This window comes from Hetaerina americana, unplaced genomic scaffold (genome assembly GCF_022747635.1).
Source record: "Hetaerina americana unplaced genomic scaffold, ioHetAmer1.1.p SCAF_1, whole genome shotgun sequence".
NCBI classification, from domain to species: Eukaryota; Metazoa; Arthropoda; class Insecta; order Odonata; family Calopterygidae; genus Hetaerina; species Hetaerina americana.
This window is the reverse complement of record NW_027286069.1, coordinates 59325116-59339898: the sequence shown is the minus strand read 5'-3', so window position 1 is coordinate 59339898 and position 14783 is coordinate 59325116. Positions and strand designations below refer to the sequence as shown.

General features: G+C 33.6%; 2 protein-coding genes across 2 annotated transcripts; one reads left to right on the top strand and one right to left on the bottom strand.

Moving 5' to 3' along the window:
* Nucleotides 1–1214: 1214 nt before the first annotated feature.
* On the bottom strand, nt 1215–3167 carry LOC139692211 (ubiquitin-conjugating enzyme E2 N). The gene is made up of 2 exons (XM_071590280.1): nt 3052–3167; nt 1215–2970 (listed from the first exon to the last, which is right to left on the bottom strand). Exon 2 carries the CDS (start codon nt 2959–2961, stop codon nt 2506–2508), a length of 456 nt encoding a protein of 151 aa, XP_071446381.1. The 5' UTR covers nt 2962–2970; nt 3052–3167; the 3' UTR covers nt 1215–2505.
* A 5038-nt stretch (nt 3168–8205) lies between these two features.
* Nucleotides 8206–14301, top strand: alien (COP9 signalosome complex subunit 2 alien). The gene is made up of 9 exons (XM_071582876.1): nt 8206–8318; nt 8721–8915; nt 9102–9227; nt 10662–10829; nt 10933–11107; nt 11214–11352; nt 11430–11620; nt 13529–13670; nt 13751–14301. The coding sequence occupies exons 1-9, from the start codon at nt 8265–8267 to the stop codon at nt 13893–13895; spliced, it is 1335 nt and encodes a 444-aa protein (XP_071438977.1). The 5' UTR covers nt 8206–8264; the 3' UTR covers nt 13896–14301.
* The last annotated feature ends 482 nt before the right edge of the window (nt 14302–14783 follow it).

Genomic DNA, 14783 nt, shown 5'->3' with positions numbered 1-14783 from the left:
TTCACATGACATTGCCTTGAAAGACCTGTGACTTTTGATAATAATGGAAAAGTAGAAAGTTAGACTGTGGAGCTTTGGATAGAGAAACAAAAATATCACAGTGATTTTACATGAAAACTTATTTAAGGGTGTGTGAAGACTGAAATCCCCCACTCTGGAACACCCACTCCAAACCCAACCATCACGAGTTATTTTTAATCTACACTACAAATTAATTATACGTCCAAAAGATACCTATCATAAGTGCCAAAATCCCTATAACATTGAGGCTTCACATTATTTCTTAAGTCTGTAGCTCAATGATAAATTAACCAATATAATTCAATTTACTTTAATGCCATCATTTTCGCAAGCTTCCCAATATATCACATCACAAGATATACAATGTCAGAAATATGTCGATGACAGTCGCAATACAAAGTAGCCACTTGAGCAACTTAAGACCGCCCAAATGAGATTACCACGACCAAAATGTCAATTAGAGTTTCCTTTTAAAATTTTAGGTATCACTTAATTCTCAATTATAAAAATTTCTCAGATTGCATAAAAGTATTCTGAAATATGAAGAATATTTTAATAAAGTCCTAGAAATGACCATTGAGTTTGGCTACTAACATCTAAAGGTTAGTCTACGAACGTAGCTAGCTATTGCTACAACCGACAGCACAAAATATTAATGCTACTTTTTAAATGCAACTGTTTCGACAGGCGCCGAATAACTAGATGAAATATAAACAGGTATCAAATCATGAAAATAGATTAAGTTAACAATTAAGTTAACTTAAAAACAATGACGAACACCAAACAGTAGTTTCGTTTCTACCAAATTGTCGACCCAACTATCACTTCGTGGCAACACTTAATATAGCAACGATAATAATAAAATGTTACCTTTCAGAAAACTATAGGTCGTAAAATGCGTTTTCGATGTGTTACGATTATTTCATGGGGTAAAACCATCCTTCGGATAAACTAGATGACGTTAGAAAATGAAAGTCAATCAATAGTTAGCGATTTTAATCGATCCCTCTGCAGTTATTGGCAATCAATTTCACTAACTGAATAAACGCATCCCAAATACTTCAACGCCCATCGTTTACAAAATTCATATTCTGCTATGGCTAACTTTCCAATAATTAATTATTCCCAAGAACTGGCGATTATAAGTGTAAAAAGGTGAAGGGAGATAGTGTATGAAAATAAATTTCTTCAGCTACGAGTAAACATATTTATTAGTTCACCTGCAAATGCGAAAGTACTCACAACTTTACATGCTCACAAAAATCGTTCACAAAGTGATTCTTGTAATGTAATTATATATTTATAACACAGGGTATCAGCAACAGCCATGAGTCAGGGTCAATTAGAGACAAATCATACACCCTCTCCTCAAATGTATCGCTGATACGTTCACAATTGCTAGGAAAATATGATAACTTTTGATTTTATAACTTTGCACAAAATAGAAGCTACTAAGGAATCATAATAATGAAACATTCAAAAACCAAATGCATGATACTTCCTAGAGAGATAAGGCACAAAAAATGAAACGCGGCAACTACATGGCATGCCTCCCATTCAAGTCTTTTTCCACTTTTCTTCGTTTTGCAAGCTACTTTTGTATTCAGAGACATTACCGCCAAATAAACAATTTTACCATGAACTGTAGCAAAGAGGTAATAAATGGTTCATTAACAAGCCCAAACACGGCTCTGCCTGTTGCAGAAATAAGCTCAGCAAACATTATTGAACATGTTTATTACTTCCAGCGATAAATACAAGGCAAATGCCAGCAACGAATTTTTTGTTGAGGATAAAAGTTCTGGGACTAAACTTACTGAGTTGGTAAAGTGCACAACCAGCCATGACGTTTGTGGTTATATTAAGTCTTGATAAAACAAGCCATAAAGCAGTATGACGTGAAAGAATGATGACATACCAACTAGCCACTAATAGGTAAAATTTTAAATAACATTTGAAGTTACGCTTTTTTTAGTCCACTATATAAACTTAAACAGCCACATTCTTGTGTCATTAGAAATAAGACGTTACATTTACTGTTGAGTCTCAAATAAAGCTAACACAACTAATTCATGGATTTCAGAACTTAGGTTTAAAATCTTCAAAACAGTATACACATGAATTTAGGGTTTTTGATAATGTAATGAAAATAACATAAGTACATTCTAAACATTTTCTGGAAGGTGACATTTCACACCTATATCTAAAAGTATTTCTTAACAGATACAATTTGCATTTTCAACTAAAATGCTTATTTGCAGATATTACCTTTTGCTTAAAAAAGTTTCAGCATTAAAACTTACTGCACTCGGTGATACAAGACATAGCTGAAGGAGAATATATGAATGGTCAATCACTCAGTCCACATCTCAAAGCCATCTTCAAACAATCCAAACCAGCTCAACAATCTGGTGTTGGAAATAAACACGATACTGGACATCCCTTCCACGTTCACATATTAGGAATTTCTTGAGCAGTTTATATTCAATTGTCCATTGCGTATCTTCTGGTCCAATCCCGTGCATTCCTTATGGCTTCCGCCTCGTTCACCTTCCACAACTCAGCAACATCATTTGCAAGCGGATCATCTGGATTTGGCGCACTGAGGAGGGCTTGAATCGAGAGTAGCACCGTTCTGATTTGAAGGGCTGGACTCCACTTATCTTTTAAAATGTCTAGACAAATCCTCCCCAGTCTATCAATATTCGGATGATATATTTTGGTAATGAAACGAACCTTTGGGGCTGACATTGGATAATCTTCAGGCAAAAATAATTCCAGTTTGAAAAGCCCCCCTTCAAAAGGAGAATCTTCAGGGCCGGTGACAATCACATGGAAGTACCGTGCATTACTCTCGTCCGGAACCGCGCTAATGCCAGGAACAGGCTCCTGCATCAAACGCTGCGTTTCTTTAATAATTCTTCTCGGTAAAGCGGCCATATCACAGAGCTAAAATTATCACAGTCCCCAATAATTATTCGATACTATATGAGAGAAAAAAAACAATGTAATTACGGAAGGAATCCTTACCAACCCCCTGTAGTTCCACGATTATCGATGTTGAGGATTAAGCACAATTAAGAACGATAACGGTTGGCATTTGTTCTAGTATTAAGAATTCACGCAATAGATGTCCTATGCTTTCAAGTTTGGTCAGTATTCAAATGTTTTTTCTGATAATATTATTTATTCGTCATTTATGTGTAATTAATTTAATGAGATTATTTCGTTTAGTATATGGCTCTTCTTCCGTAGTGAACAAATTAATTTTTAAAATGTTACGCACTGCAAATGCAGTGTGAATAGCCACTTTGATTTTGCCTTTCGCAATTCATTTTTCTGTCCTGCTTGCATGCGAATGAGCGCCAGAATTAACTGCAGAAGGTGCCGGAGAAATTGTAGACCGAAGTCCTCTTGGCAAATTTCATCCTAAATTTCTGGGACAGTTGTTAATTATCCATTATCATGGTACTTGGAATAAGTTGGTGTTCGAGGACGTTGTTGAAAAACACATCGTTATACATGGTCATGTATTGGCATAAAAGTAAAAATACGGCGTATGACATACAACTAGTTAGGAAAAAATAATGTAACTAAATAAATGTTTAATTATGGCCATTACAGTTCAAAAATATGATTTCCAGTGTAATGTAATGGAATTTTTTCATCACGTACAATTCATATTTCTTTAGTAAATGCTGTTTGTATACTCTTTTTCTTTTTATTTACAGTGAAATTGGCAAGGGAACATATTTGGGAATTATATTGATCTCTGCTGTTGGTGGGTATAGTATTGCGTTGGAGGAATATCTAGTATTATCAACTACTATTGCATATGTTAAATGACATTACTCTATTGCCTTATATCCAAAGATGAAAACTGGAGCTTATTCATTATAGACATTACATAATTTATCATATCTACTCAATCAAAAATATTTTACATACACATGAGCATTATATAATATTACAAATTTGGGCCATTTATCGTTTTCTTAAACAAGTGGAACATGTTCCATTGCTTAATTGTTTAAGACCAGCACAGGTACTGTGGAGTGTTTTTGCATTATAGACACTTGTATCCATTGTATATAAAATTTGACTGCACTTTAAAGTTGGTAAGTACACGATTTGGCAAAGAGCCATTCCGTTTTTATAACATGAATAGTGGCATTATTTTTAATACAAATGGAAATAACTTAATAAAACTCTTTAAAAAATACTTTAAATGATTATTTCTGCCCAATTGGCATATGTATTATGATGCAAAATGTATATGTACTTTAACACTATCTAATTTGTTGAACTCTTGGGCCAACAACTAGTACTTGTGAAGTATTAGAAAAAATACAATTTAGCATAAGGCAACCATAAACTTCATCAATAAAACTTATTTAAATATTTACTTATCTCATATCCTACTTTCAAGCTGTCTAATGTACTTATTTGCACCTGTAACATATATTGGTAGGCTAGTTCATTTTCTCACGAGTACATTGTTGAACCCATTTAAGCTTCCATTAACTGCCAGTCCTATTTCAGTCCTTATATGGACATTCCCTGAAATAATATTCCAGTGTGGACACATGATTACTTTCAGAACACATTCAAGAATTGATTCATTAGGGAGAGCAAAGATAAGGGGGAAGTGATATAAATATTTTAGGGAAATTACCTTCATAAATTGGATAAGTTTGGTGAAATGAGCAGTGTGAGAAATTAAGGAGAAAGGGGGAAATTGGTATGGTGTACAGGAAAGTGATATTATGGTCATGAAATAAGAAAGAAAAACCCAATTACTAAAAAATTGATTCAAGAGAGATATTTGAGAAGATAGATATTTTACATAAAGTTTAGACAGAAGGAGAATATGATGTAAATTAGGCTAACTTCAAGGTCCATTCATACATAATTGTAAGAAATTAAAGGCTTTGAATCCAATGAAGTCAAAAAAAGATGTGGGAAAAAATATCATCTCCGCAGTACAAACGAGTTCAGGGAAATGCGAAAAGAAATTTTTTTATTATTTCATCTGAAGCATTTCATCATCATTATTCAATCCTGAGATTCATTTATCACAGCCCTCCATTATTCTTTCCTCAGTGTCAATTCATTCACCACCTGATAGCTTTTCTCTTTTACATCCTTCTACAGGTACCTTAGTCTTCCTCATGGGATCCTCCCTTCAATTATCCTTCCCAAGCTTTTTATTAAGCCAAGGTGTGTAATATTGTGCCTCAATGTCATCCAGTTCTACTTTGTCATAGTGGTATCCATATGGGCCTTTCCTCTTCTGCTCTAATACATATTACTTCCTCATTTCCCACTTTTGCAGTCAACTTGATATTCAGCATTGTCCTCCAGCACCATGTTTCTTAGGTTTCTATTCTTTGTTGGTCCACTTTTACAAGATTCCATGTGTCTCATCCATTGAATACCATGTTCCTCATGAATGTTTTGCAATAATAGTTCTGACTTGTAGAACCAACAAGTTAAAATAGGAGGGTATCAACTAGAGCAGGTAGAAGTTGAACTAATTAGGAAGTTTTTTAATACAAAGATGGGCAAAGTAGTCTTGGCATCAAAAGATGAATTTTGTTTGAGAGAAGCTTTCACCAAAGGAGTTGATAACATGGAATTAAAATAAACATGTATAAAAATATAAGTGAGAACTGAAATGTTGTATATTTCCACATGGATGGAAAACTTTGCCATTGATGGAGGAGAATAAGTATTAATTGGAGGCTTTTCATATGAGGGAGAAAAATGGTAAAATAAAATGGATTGAAAGAAAAATAAAGAAGTGCTAGGTATGGTTGGTTAGGCGGATGGGTTGGTCAGACTTATGGGGAACATAAAATAAGTTAATGAAGGACTGGATACTGAGAAGTAATGGTACACATGTGGAAATAGTCATACTCATAGAGGGGAGAACACTAGATGAGGTAAAGTGAAGAAAATATAAGATTAATTAGATGGAATGGAGAGAGATGTACATGGATTTAAGAAGTGATTTTTTAAATGTAGTTTTCAGGAATTTACAAGTCTAAGAAACACTTTTATTTCGCATCATATTAGCCTAAGCTCAGTAATGTAGGAAAGCTGTCACTGGGTCTTCCAAAACCTACCTTGACATCAACATTTGTATAGTTGTACTAAGGTTTTCATGGTGTCCCTATTAAATATTTCCACATACAAGAGTCATATTGACGGCATCAGTTCCTAATTATTCTAAAGAAAATCATGACTTCCCATAGTAATTACTGTCTTTCTACAGACTATGAAATCTTTCTATTCTAATTTGAAATAAAAATGACAATATAAAACTACCACTAGGGGTGCTCCAGCGGTATGGTAGCACAAATATTAAATTCTATCATATGCAATTCATGTCTTGATGTCTTAAGAATTTCTTGATTCATTTGGTTTGATGTTTTCACCATTTAGTATGTTTGATAATCTATTAGAAATTTTGAAAATATGATAATTTTTAGGTTGTATTTTATTTCCAAGATCATTCATGGTTTGGGGTTTATTTGAAGCTTCGTCTAACTGCCCTTTGAATTAAACTCTCACCTTTCAAGCTTTGCTGTCATATCTCACAATTTTCATGGCAAGTTCTGGATTTCTCTCCAATGAGTCAAGCAAAAACTCAATTTCAGTTTATGCATGGCTTTATCCCCCTAATAAAAGAACAATTGGAATCACCTTATTTATTTGATTTCAACATGAATGGACTTTCAGTCATTTTCTTCATTGGGGTACCTTAATTTTTGAGTTTCCAAAGTAGCTCCCTGCACTATCCGAGTTATCACCTCTATAACATACACAATTATTACCAAAGGTGTAAATGCCTAAGTTCTATCATGAAATCATAGATTTGATGTCTCCAACACTTAGCTAGAAAGACAAGTTTCGACATAAATTTGATTTTACTACTTACCAGAAACCTACATGAGGTCTCACTATTTCTACATGGTGCAAAGTGAATAGATGCTAGTAAAGAATTGTTCACTGTGCCACCAACGATTAACACAATGGACTGAAGACCAATTATGCTGCTGGTTGAGATAATAAAACCTTGAGATGGCCGATTGGAACAATTCATGTTTTGGAACAAAATTTATTAGTTAATACTAGGAATTTGACGATATTGATAGCAATTGGAGGGGAGTGTTCCCGATCAAGGTAGTTCAAAACAACTGGATAAAACTTGGACCAAAGAAAATTAACAGTACTAAGCCCGACGGCGCGTGAAATTCACACATTATGGTAGAGGGACTACCTACTTTCTGTGCCAATTATGGTTTCTCAGGAAGATCTGGTGCCTTTAACTAGGGGGGAGCTGAGGATGGACACAGAGGCTTGCCCGGGAATCGAACCCGGGCACTTATGGACCCATATACAGCATTATAAAGTAAATATTAATAATTGGATTAAGTGATTTCTGCAATAGTGAAATCACGAAACTTAAGGCATGAGAAATATTGAGTGGAAACTTTTATTTTATATACGGTGTTGAAACCCTAAGGTAATCATGAAGATTTAAGGAGCAACTTTGCACCGATCACCGTAATGTTTAAAACTGGGCCGCGACTCTGTATCTCTAAAGAGACTGACTTGACTGTGTAAACTCTGATCCGTACTGAAGGCTACAATAGTGGCGCCAAATTGCCCACATGGGCTCCCTTAGTGAGGATATTAGTATAACTTGAATTATTTTTACAGGTACCAGGTAACCTTCCTCGTACGATTCAAAAGTAGTGTTAATCTTTTGTAGGCACATTCACTTAGCGATATATGAACGTCAAGCTTTCCAACGCATTAGTAGATACCCTTGATTATTAAATGAAATCAAGTTGCCCTTGATGAGTCGGAAGACGCAGGCGGGGGTTTCACGTGTTTATATTTTTCTCGAACCACTCTACGATTTGGTATTAGACTAACTCTTCATTGGAGACATAATTCAACGTCAACAGGCTGACCACATCTCCTACATTCATGAGACCGACGGAACATGCAAGAAATACTTTTATATTAGTAGGAGCTCCTAGAAGGATGGATGGGCGATGGACTAATGAAACATAATCGTATAACTAACGTGAGGCATCTTAACAATCCCACACACATTAAAACTACAGCGTCTACGGAAGATAACCTCTTATATATATATCTGGTGGGGATTGTGAATTTCGCTCCTCTTTTGAACATTCTCGCCGGCAGTCAATTATCAACGTTCCAAAATGTCGGATGTAGAGGATGATTTTATGTGCGAAGAAGAGGAAGATTATGGATTGGTGAGTTCCACTGCTTTTATATCTATGCCTTTTTAAAATTTTTCCCCAAGTCCTGATAGCACACACTTTAAGTGTTATTACTGAAGGTTCGAGTGTTGCTTGACCGTTCGTAGTAATTTCATGTGCAGGTGAAACTTTTGGTGGCGAGTATTCCGGTTTGTTTTTACTTGTAAGGGGCCAAAGAATGAGCCTTAGTTCGAGTATTATTAAAATAGAAGCGTTGAAGATACAGGAAATATTTTTTCTTTGTTTAGCATGTAGAAATGTAATATTATTCTTTCGGTTGAAGTTTTGTTTACATGGCATCTCTAAGTTCAAGGTGCCTGTAAACTACTCGTGGAAATGTAATTATATCTGTGGTGCCAATTTCGGGATTATTTACGTGTCTGTTTATTTTTTCAGGAGTATTCAGAAGACAGCAACTCGGAACCGGATGTAGATTTAGAAAATCAGTACTACAATTCTAAAGCCTTGAAAGAGGATGACCCTAAAGCTGCGTTAGCTTCGTTTCACAAAGTTTTAGACCTCGAGGGAGGAGAAAAAGGCGAATGGGGTTTTAAAGCTCTTAAACAAATGATAAAAATAAATTTCAAATTAGTAAGTTAAAACATATTTTGGCTACCATCTGGCCTAATATAGTTTTCGTTTGCAGTTGATCCTGCATACTTAATCTTTCAAGTGTTTAACTGAACGTAACAGTCTGCTATATAGTAATTTGTGTAGATTTGTCATTACCTTGCAATTTTTGGATTTGCAGAAAGTATATTTAATCCATTTTTACAGGGAAACTATAAGGAGATGATGGAGAGGTACAAGCAGCTATTAACATACATCAAAAGTGCTGTCACGCGGAACCACAGTGAAAAGTCAATCAATTCCATATTAGATTACATATCAACATCAAAAAATGTGAGCTTATGATTAAATTAGTTTAAGCTATGGAAAGGCCCACTGTGTAAATGTTTCAATATATTAGACTTTAGGTGATTTAAATTGAATTAAATATATTTGTTTAATTTCTCCTTACTTAAAATGTAAATTTAAGAACGATTGAACGTCGTCTTATAATAATCCCCTCGTTTAATTTTTTTAACAAATGTTTTCATATGCTTCCCTCTTAAAATGAGCATGTAATTTAATCAGCCCGTGATGACTAGTAAAAGGTTTGATTGGAGTCGTTGGTAGATGGCATATTGGGTGCAAGATCAAGTGGTTTGGTTTTTTTAATGCTATTTGAGAAATACGTTGCATGAAGACAACCGGACATAAATTAAATTTGAGGCGTGTGCTTATATTTTATGAAAACATGATTAGATTAACATGTTTTTATACTCGCACCCTTATTACAATCCTTCAATTTACCTTAATCCTCTTTATTTTCTTCACATGCACTTTTTTTTGCTGCCCTTGCCATCCCACTTCTCAAACATGATTAAAACCAAGTCTGAGGCTGAGAAAGTGTCCTTGTCAATCGAAAAAACAGGTTGCCAAGTGGCCAGTGGTGCACCTTATTCTGGATTTTCCGGGTGCTGATTTCAAATGAGGTTATAGGCGAATGTCACATCAATGTTTAAATCCCCACACATTATGGTATTTACATTTCAAGTCAAAAAAGGACCATGTGTAATTAATCTAGTTGGTTGCTGAAGAAGTATTCAACAATGTATGCCTCTAGTGAAACAATGCACTGAATCTCTATTAAAATTCAATCCCTCCAGGGCATGCAGTTGCATACATTTCAAATTGAAGTTCCATGCAGACTATCTAAAGATGATTTTTTTGGGGGAATTTTTACCATTATGCGTGAATTAAAAATTGCTATTCTGTATCAAAATTCAGAGCATTGTCATTATATTGTGCATTGCATGGAAAACCAATAACATTGAGAAATTATCATAGCAGTTAAATTGGAAATGAAAAATGAGTTCTATTACTGGAAAATGTCAAGAGATTCTCTGTACATGTAAAAAAGAATGGGCTAACTTGGTAGTTGTGAAAAATAATTGAACTTTATTTTGTAATTCTTATGTTTGAATACTTGAAGATCCCTCAGGCCTACATTTTTAGGATAACTCTCTTATGAAAGAAATCAAACTTAGTAATAATCCACCCGCATTATTGACCCTGGCAATTAAAGGGTGTCTCTGATGCTTTAATGTGTGTTGTTGCCCATAACAATGATCCTTAGAATACAAAACCACAGCATCATTAAACTGCATTAAAAATTAATTAACTATCAATTAAATCAGAATGTTTGAATGTATTGCTGTAGGAGGTTAGAAAAGATGGCATGCTTTTGTAGATGACATACTCTTCATTTTATTTTAAAATACCTTCCTACAGATGGAATTATTACAAGATTTCTATGAAACAACCCTTGAAGCCTTGAAGGATGCAAAGAATGATCGACTTTGGTTTAAAACTAATACCAAATTGGGCAAGTTGTATTTTGATAGAGGGGATTTCAACAAACTTGCAAAAATCTTAAAACAGTTGCATCAGTCATGCCAAGTAAGTCAATTTTTACTTTACTAGCTAGTATATTTACAATCTGTTATTACTGTAATTTCTCAAGTATAATTTTATATTATTCCAAATAACCATTTTCCACTAGACTGATGATGGAGAAGATGATCTGAAAAAAGGTACTCAGTTGTTGGAGATTTATGCCCTGGAAATACAAATGTATACTGCCCAAAAGAACAATAAGAAATTGAAAACACTTTATGAACAGTCTTTACATATAAAATCTGCTATACCCCATCCACTAATTATGGGAGTGATAAGAGGCAAGTATTTTGTGTGTAACTGAGGATTATTCTATGTTATTCCTTGTGATATACATGCATAGTATATTTAGAATTAGTGGTGTAACTGTATGATCTTCTATTTCAGAGTGTGGAGGTAAAATGCACTTACGTGAGACTGAATTTGAAAAGGCACATACAGATTTCTTTGAAGCTTTCAAGAACTATGATGAGTCAGGCAGTCCAAGGCGAACAACTTGCTTGAAATATTTGGTTTTGGCTAACATGTAAACTATCAAAACTTATCATTTCATTCTAGTGATTGTGTATGGTTAAAGTTTCTAATAGAACCTATTATTTTCAGGTTAATGAAATCTGGCATAAATCCATTTGATTCTCAAGAAGCAAAACCGTATAAGAATGATCCAGAAATTTTAGCTATGACAAATTTAGTTTCAGCATATCAGAATAATGATATCAATGAATTTGAAAAGATTTTAAAACAGAATCGCAAGAATATAATGGATGACCCATTTATCAGAGAACATATTGAAGGTGTGTATCTGCAAATTGATCCAGTGTTGGCAGGCATACTTAATCATCCCAATCGATAGGTATCCCAAAATACAGAGTGACTGCAATTTTTCTGGCAGTTAAAAATGCCTGAAGTTATCCAGGGTATTTAAATACCCAAATGTTCCTGGAGTATGTATTGGATCTGGCCTAGAATGATTTCAATTCAGCCTCCAAAGTATTAAATGATTTTCGTAACCATGGTAAGCTAATCAAAGGAATATGTGGAGCCCCCCGAGCATTGGGCATTCTGGTCCTTAGTATAAAGCATCCACCTATAAAACAGGAATTATTCAGAATTGAAAAAATATAAATTTATGATTTTATGCAAATGATAATATGTGTTTAAAATTAGAATTATTTACCAATTTGAAGAATTCATAGAAATATTATATATAAGTAGTTGAGGTAGTCTTACATTCCAAAATTTTCGTTAAAATAAAATTTTTGTTTTTGTGTTTAACAAGGTTATTGAGGGTTTAAAGGGTTCTTTGGGGAAATTTATTGGAGGGATGAAATATCAGTAAATGGATGTGTGAGTGCATGTAATTTTTAAAATAAGAATGGGTCTGGGTTTTTATAATTTTCAGGTATGAAAGTGCAATTGAACTAGGTATTATTTTTAGGAAAATTCATTGAGAGCATAAATAACTTAAAATGTATTCTGTATACAAATTTGAAATCTTGGTTACCTTTTGTTCACTTCATTACATTCAATAATTTAGTTATTAGTTTTTCATAAAATAGGTGAATAGCGATATTTCATTGTAATGGCACTCCATGTAGAAGATTGAAAAGTTGTGACTCGGTTCATACTTTTTGGTCCTTACGGGTTTTGATAACTTAGTATGAATCTTATCATTTTCCGGTGCAAGAAAGCTGTTGAGTTGATGTTGACTTTTGGAAAACACATCAAGCGAGGATGTTAGAAATTCATTGAGAAAGTCATTATATATTGTTTTTGTTAAATGAATAATATAGGGAATGTTGTTTTCAACTGCCCTGAGCAGCATATTGAAAGTAAAAATTCTTTTCATACTTTTGGGTCCCTTAGGATTTTGATTGTGAAGTAAATAAGTAAATTTATGTTAATAAAGTTTTTGTTTAAAAGGTTCTTACTCTGATGCAATTAAACAATGTGATAATTCATGTTAATTCAGTTATGACTGTCAATTAATATTCAATTTGTCTTGTACTGATAATCTAAAAAATATTGACTTATTATTGTACTATTTAGAAATAACAAAAATGTTTCATTGATAGTTAATTTTCTGCCTTCCCTGTTTAACAAGCAAAGCTAAAGTCTTTCAGGTACTTTGTATTTAAATGGAATAAGGAAATAAATACGTTATTTATGGGTATTTGGTAACATATTTTCACTATTTTGTGTTGAATTACTTAGTATGCATAAGGTGTTAATAACCCTAAGCTTTCTCTTTCTAAACATCAGTAGAATGTTTAAAAAAAAAACTAGTTCGATGAACTAAACCATGTCCCACTGCATATATGTCAACCTTAAATAAGCTTATTAACTCTAGAATGTAAATAAAATCATACACTCAACGCAGAAGTGGTATTTGATATCTGAATTTTTGTGAGAAATGTTTGTAATTAGCATCTAGTAAATTGGAAAGCATCCAATTCTAGGTGATATTCACTTACCTTGAAGTTTGAATAGTATTGTAGGGGCTTTCATTTCCCCTAAGTACTATATTTTTCATTAATTATCAGTCAATTTTCTTGATTTTCAGTATTTATATATTCAACTAATTTGCTGAAATACATAATTTGTGTTAACAAATCTGTTTCTTTAATTTAAGTTTTTTGTTATCAAAATATTATTTCATATGATGCAAATTTCTGATTTCCATCTCAATGCTCTTTTTTCAGATTTGTTGCGGAATATCAGAACACAAGTCCTTATTAAACTCATAAAACCTTACACTCGGATTCATATTCCATTTATCTCAAAGGAATTAAACATTGATGCAAATGAAGTGGAAAGTCTTCTTGTATCTTGCATTTTGGACAGGTATGTAATTTTTGTGCATTTAATCCTGATGCTCTTAGAGCAAATTTTTCAATTTAATGAAAATTAAAAATTATTTCCAGCACAATTCGAGGTAGAATAGACCAAGTGAATCAAGTTCTTGAGTTAGATAAGCAAACTTTGGGTGCTGCACGCTATAATGCATTAGACAAATGGACAAATCAGTTGGCCAGCTTACACCAAGCAGTCGTCAATAAAATGGCCTGATCATGTGCTGGAAGATGTGATTTTGGATGTGGAGAATTTGTTTGAATGCTCCTTTGTTATGCGCTTGAAGGTTTTACAGTGATGCATTATGAACACTTCTTCTTGGAAGCTCAATGAAACATTAAGGAACACTTTGCTAGTGGCTATGAGTGCGGTGATACTTATGTGAATATTACTGTTTTGTTGGTTTTCCACCCTGTCCCATACTCCCCATGTATGCTGTGAAATGATAACTCCTTGATGATGCATACTATGGCCAACTTATAAATATTAATGTTGTCTTGGCATCACACTTTGGAGCCATTGCTCTCAGCATAGTCGTCATATTCTGAATGCTTATGCATTCCCTTGTAATTTAAAGGTAATGAGAGATATCATTGCCTAAATAAAATAAATTAATACATATTATGCTGATGTTATTCATTTATATATGTTGTAAATTAATGGTGCCCTTCCGTACACATCTTAAGATATGCGACTAGGATATTTGTTGAGACAGGTGTATATGTTGCTGTACCATCAATGTTAATGACCATGAGATATATGACAGCAATTGTTCCAAAATATTTTAAATTGTTAGATATAAATTGGAAATATGGCCTAAGCTTTTTGAAAAATTCAATAAACCTAATATGTTTGTATAAATATGAAATGATAGAGAATATTCATATATAATTTTATATGAAACTATCATTACCATTGCTTTTTTCAATGTCAGTAATGGTTGACTCCAGCCCTCTACTTTTTTCCCTCTCTGATGCCAACTCATGAACCCATAATTGCTCCTCTGACTTACTTCCTTATTTACTTGGCATGTATACAGTATGTACTTCCATATTTCTGTGGTTTTTTTAATGTTCTCTTCCATTTATCTTCTCTATGGTGTTA